This window comes from Cynara cardunculus (genome assembly GCF_001531365.2).
Source record: "Cynara cardunculus var. scolymus isolate 2C chromosome LG 10, CcrdV1, whole genome shotgun sequence".
In the NCBI taxonomy this organism is placed as follows: domain Eukaryota; kingdom Viridiplantae; phylum Streptophyta; class Magnoliopsida; order Asterales; family Asteraceae; genus Cynara; species Cynara cardunculus.
The window spans coordinates 26,789,618-26,795,750 of record NC_037537.1 but is presented as its reverse complement, the minus strand read 5'-3'; the positions used below and the strand labels follow the sequence as shown (position 1 = coordinate 26,795,750).

Below are 6,133 nucleotides of genomic sequence, written 5' to 3'. Positions count from 1 at the left end.
ATATGGGATGAAATCGGATAGGGATGAAATCGTTTAGGGATGAACGAGTTTAAGAGTTTTTAAGAGTTTTAGCCAAATGCTTTATATGATAGTATATATATATATATAAATATAAATAAATAGAGAGAGAGAGAAATAGTTTGTTTCAAATACAAACATCACATTTGTACAACCAATGTAAACCAATATATTGAGATATTTATGGAAATGATGAGAGTTCATTTATTATGATTTGAATATATTTATGGAAGATAAATATGGTTCATTAATTATGATCGATACTTTATATTAGGAAACAATAAAAACTTCTATGAAATCACATATTAATCAAATGAAATGGACGGTTGAGATTATATTGTATTGGTTGCACAAATGTCAAGGGTTGTATAATAACCAACATTTATACATATATATATATATATATATATATATATATATATAGGGGCCTAATCAAATGAGAACTAATTAGTTTGTGGTAACCGTGAGGTCCAATCTCAACCACAAATCAACAGATAAATTATAAAAATTTTAATTTTGGTAATTTTTAATTAAAATTTTAATGCAAGGGTATTTTAGGTATTTTCTGTCCTTTCTCCTATCTCCTCTCTTCTCTCTCCGTCCCAGTCTTTTGGCCACCGTCCTCCGGTGATACCACAGTGGTATCACAATGCATCATATATGTGATTGGGTATCACACTGTGGTCGTTTGTGCGGTCGATCGGATATGTAACACAGTGGTATCACAAAGTATCTTATATATGCTTGAGTATCACATTGTGGTATCACCGGAGGACGGTGGCCGGAAGACTGGGATGGAGAGAGAAGAGAGGAGAGAAATTACCTAAAATGTTCTTGCATTAAAATTTTAATTAAAAATTACCAAATTTATAAATTTTCTTAATATATGATATATGATATAGAAATTAAAAAAAATGGTGAAAGATGCTCTTAATGGGATCATGTGGGGACGACAAACAAGGACTTCCTCATGTCTTTATGCTTTGAAATACAAGGCTCGAAACATGCGATTCGATTTGAAACGTGACAAAGTTCCAAATATTAAATTTGATATGTTTTATTTTTGTCAAAAAAAAAAAAAAAACGAAGATATGTTCTTTTTTCTCGATCATGCGGGAGACATGTTTAAATCCTTCAGCCGTTGATAGCAGCGGAGCCAAAAAATTTATCTAACAAGAGCCTAAAAACAGTGTGATAAGGGTTTTTTGTGAGACCCGTAAGACCAATTTATTTTCATTGATCAACTTTATAAGCTAATGATCTAATTGTCTAAAGTTGTACGGTGACAATTTTGTGATTATTGAAAAGTCTAATGTCAATTTTGTGATTATGAATATTTAGATTGTAGATCTAATACTTTCACATATATAGTTTACAAGGGACGTGTTCTGTATGAGAAGAGGCGAGTAGATATTTGATAATAAAATTAATTGCTTAAAAAATGATTAAAAGATGGTATAATGAGTGGATTGATTCCAAATACTTACCGGCTGAGCATCCTCCCTCTTCAACCATACATCCACACCAAGCCGCGCCGACAGCTTCGTGGCGTGTTGCAGCGGCGACTCCACCGCCACGTCATAAACTTTCGACGTTAATATACCGGTTAAGTACTCCATTGGACCAACCGACGACTCAGATACACCACCGTCCGGCACCGCTCCCACCATACCTTGTTCATACTGCAAAGAATCCGGTGAGAACTCTAACAATGTCTGCGGCGGAGGTGGAGCTGGAGCAGCAACAACGCCAAGGGTGGCTTTAGGAGAGTAGGAGTTTGCCGCGGGTCTGGACATGGCAGTGACGGAGAAGATCACCGGAGGCTGCAGTCTTGTTTTGGCGCGGAGGAGAGGCAGTGGAGGTAGGTTAGAGATAGCCGCCATTGGAGGTGGGTGGTTGTGACGGTGGTGATGAGGGTGAAGTTGAAGCTTGGTGGATCCTTTTAATTTATAAAGGCAGCGATTCAAGGAAGAGAAAGAGGTGGTCACTCAGTGTCATTTCCCGTTAAAATAAAGGTTTTGGAGATTTAATATATATTATTTACAAGGGTCAAATCTGTAATTTACTCTTAAACTATATTATATTTTTGTATTTTTGTGTATTTTATATTTTATATATTATATTTTATATTATACTTATAATTATTTGAACATTTTATCTATTTACAATTTATATTATATACATATTATATTTTATATGTTTATAAATTATTTATACTTTATGTATCTATAAATTATATTATATTATATCTGTGTTTTATAAAATTATATTTTGTATTTATAAATTATATTTTGTATTTATAAATTATATTTATATTTTATGTAATTGAACCCTCCACCAATACAATTTAAATAGTGATTTGAATTAGTATTTGAAGCATAAATTCCGTGATGAGATTATGCAAAATTGTAATTTATATATTTAAGGGTGTTTGGAATTATTCATAAAAATAATTTATTGACTTATTTTGATGTGACACCGATATTAAACACTTTCGAGTGTTTGGATAAACAACTTATACCCGTGCAAAACCGATAATAAGAAGTTAAACCCTTCTGACAAGTGAGAAACGTTAGGGACCAAATCCGAATAGAAACGAATACAAACCACTTGTTCTCAAATCCTCTATCACCAATCACTTAAATATATATATATATATATATAATTTTGTTTTATTTCATTTAAATTTAAATTAATCTTTTTATTATTATTATTATTCTTAAGAAAAATGATGTGGTTGGTGACAAAAGAGGAAACATGAGATTTATAAAGCCAACAAATTCATATTCAAATGGCTGAATGTAAACAAACCAATCTTGTCCTTTCAATTAAGTCTTCTTTCTAATGGTAACAATAATCACTTGCTTTTTAGGTCTTTTATTATTGTTGTTCGCTCTCTGGTTAAACAAATCGTTTCAAAGACCCAAATATAGAAAAATGGTGGTCCTATAATTCCGTCACTTTATCTGATGATTTCAAAAAGACTGTAAAACATGGTCTTATTAAATATGACTTGTTTTAAATAATGCTTGAATTATTTCTACTAAAATCAAGTTGAATACTATACAAGTTTTTCTTAATTATCACTACCAAACTGTTCATCTTTTCCAGCGGTCATATCCGTCGGAAAATATAGTTTCCAGCGTATTTCCGACGGATTTTTGGTTTTCCGGTGGAAAATGGCCTTCGGAGGTTAGCCAACTTCTTTTTTGAATTTAATTTTAAAAAATCTTAATTAAGTTAAAAAAAATTATGAACAAGATTTTTTCGTCGGAAATACCCAGTTTTCTAATAATGTATTGGTGAGATGGCTATACAGAATTTCTTATTCTTACGATATTTTTAGGAATTAAATGTTAATTTTAAATCATTTTGACGATTTTTTAATAAAATAATATTTTGGTTTTAAATGTTTTCAAATTATCTTGACAAATTTTAATACCCACCATGTTACTTTTAAATGGTATTCGATACAATTATATGTGTTTTTTATAAATATAAAATGCATATAATTATATAACTTCGTTTATATTATTTTTCAGAAAATGATGATTAAATCTAAACTTGTAGTGAGCTTCACGGTTTTGATGTATGCTGATATAATCAGAGGCGGAACACAAATGGACTGGATCAACAATAGAGGAGGGGTTCAAAAGAATTTTATACTTAAAACCTTAATGGACTGGAGATGTCTTATTCTATCGGGAAACCCCCCCCCCCCCCCCCCAAACTTTCACTAAGTTAACTCTACCCGCACATAACATTATTTATAACTGTTGATGTACGTTTAAAGTAAAACACACAAGCTCGCATCAAAGTCTTAGAATGACGCTCGAAAGATTGATTGATCCACTAATGATATGAAGATAACCGATGACATCTAACATTCATATATTCAACCGATGGCTTCACAACCCTTAATTAAAGCGTTTTAAGTCAATCGATGGCTTATTTTACGAGCCCCAAATCAATGCACATTCTTCACCCAAAAAAATATTAAATTATATACGGTCTTAATGAATTACGGCCTATGTATGAATCTAATTCTTAGGTTCATAAAATTTGTAGCCTATATGCAAAATGAACCTAATGAGATGGATAATATCAACCTCACAAATAGTTTCAAACCCCACTTAGGGCAAAAATGGTCTTATTAAACAATTAGGGATTGCTTCTTAAATACTTGTTGCTTTAACATAAATCTTTGATTTCATAGGGTTTTTAAGAATATTAAAAGGTGTTTGGTTAGAGGTATTAAGCAGTAATCAATGTGAATGAAAATAAAAATAAAAAACTATTTGGTTTTTTATGATATAATGGACTCATTCCTCTCGAAGCACTAAAATTTCGTTACTGGTTAAATTATGAGGAATGAGAATTCATTTTCATCTTCGTTCACTGCCATTTTCATTTCTCAGCATGAATCAAACGGAATCATAACTTTACCTTGAGGTCTGATTCTGACTTACCCACAAACCCAGGTATGAAAATTTAAACCTGCCCGATTTAAGTTTCTGTTTACCATTCAATCCTTCTTTTTTCCTTTCGAAATCATGCAAATCCTAACTCCCTCAAGACTGTTGGTTATGGTTATCATACTTGTATAGATCGGCAAGAATGTGTTTTTTTTTTTTCTGGTTTATCACATGTATGCGATGTTTGAGATCATTGTGGAGCAGTTATTTTGACATCAAATTTTTTTTTTTTGACAAATATTCATATGCTTATTTGAGACAGTTTTACGATATTATTGTTAATGTAGGCATAAACGTGCACGAAAACTGTGAAGCTCGGGGCCTATAGGTGAAATCATCATTATGTAATACGAAGCTTATAGATTAATTTCAATAAGCTATCTTATATTTTTCGTTGTCTTTTAAGAAGAAATGGTAATTTTAAATCATTTTGACAAAATTTAATATTTAGCTTTTAAATATTTTCAAACTATTTATCTAAACTTTATTTATTAATGGCCATCATGTCAATATTTTTAACGATATTTTACATATTTAAGAAAACTACGATTTTCGTCCTTATGGTTTGTGAAACATTGCAATTTTCGCCCTTCCGGTTTTCGTTCATGTTGTTTGTAATTTGTTGTTGTTGTTGTTTTTGTCCTCCATAGTTTATAATTTATTACATTTTTAGTATTTTTGATTTATTACAAACCATAGGGACAAAAATAGCAATTTCAAAACCAAAGAGACGAAAAATCGCAAATTTTTCTCAAATCACAGGAACGAAAATCGTAGTTTACTTTAGATATTTTATTAATATTTAGAGTTTAAAAGGTTTACGGCTTAGAATGTAAGGGGTAGGGTTTAGGGTTTAGGGTTTATATTTTAAATAAAATATAATTTATATTACTTATTAAACCTATGGTTTGGTTGGTAGAACTTAGAAGTCCATCATAAATCTTAAAAAAAGTGTGTTCTTGACCTTTTGTAACTTCACCATTTAACTAATATGATTAGCTAAAGAAGAACGTAAAATGTCGTTATTTTCTCTTTGGATTCTTGTCCTATAAATTAATATGCATAGTTTAAATAATGTTTGAATTGTTTTTGTTAATATCTGAGGCGGGATCTGGAATTTTTTTAAGTGGTGATACAATTTGACTACAAAAAAATATGTAACGAATTTTTATGTCATATTAGTGTAGATCTATTGGTTGGTTTATTGTCCATACATAAAACATATCCTTGTTCGAATCATGTCTACGCATGTTTTTTAAAACACAAAAAACACCAAAATTTGAGCTAAAAAATAATAAATTCGAAAGTGGGACTCAATTAAACCTCGGCCATCTATGTCATTAAAGTCTTAACAATAAAAATTATAATAATTAAAAATTACAAGAAAAAAAATATTTTATTTATTTTATAGTTAACTAGAAGGGTACTTGAACAATGTAGCGAAATACATCTTGATTTTAATATTTCATTTTATTCTTTATCTCAGTCGATGTTATAATATGGTTTTATTTGATTTTGAGAAAGCGATGATGTTTTTATTTTTGAATAAAATATAAGTTTGAAGATATCATAAAAATTTGACAAAAATATATCGATATTAGTATCAAATTAACTATTTAAAATTCCTCATTTTTTTGTGT

General features: G+C 30.2%; 1 protein-coding gene across 1 annotated transcript in view; it reads right to left on the bottom strand.

Annotated features, from left to right (window-relative positions):
* Window positions 1–1,901, bottom strand: part of LOC112520178 (threonine dehydratase biosynthetic, chloroplastic-like) — a 13,204-nt gene extending 11,303 nt beyond the window's left edge. The window contains exon 1 of the mRNA XM_025128479.1: window positions 1,506–1,901. Coding sequence (XP_024984247.1) covers window positions 1,506–1,901 — 396 coding nt within the window. The remainder of the gene's footprint in view (window positions 1–1,505) is intronic.
* Between the last annotated feature and the right edge of the window lie 4,232 nt (window positions 1,902–6,133).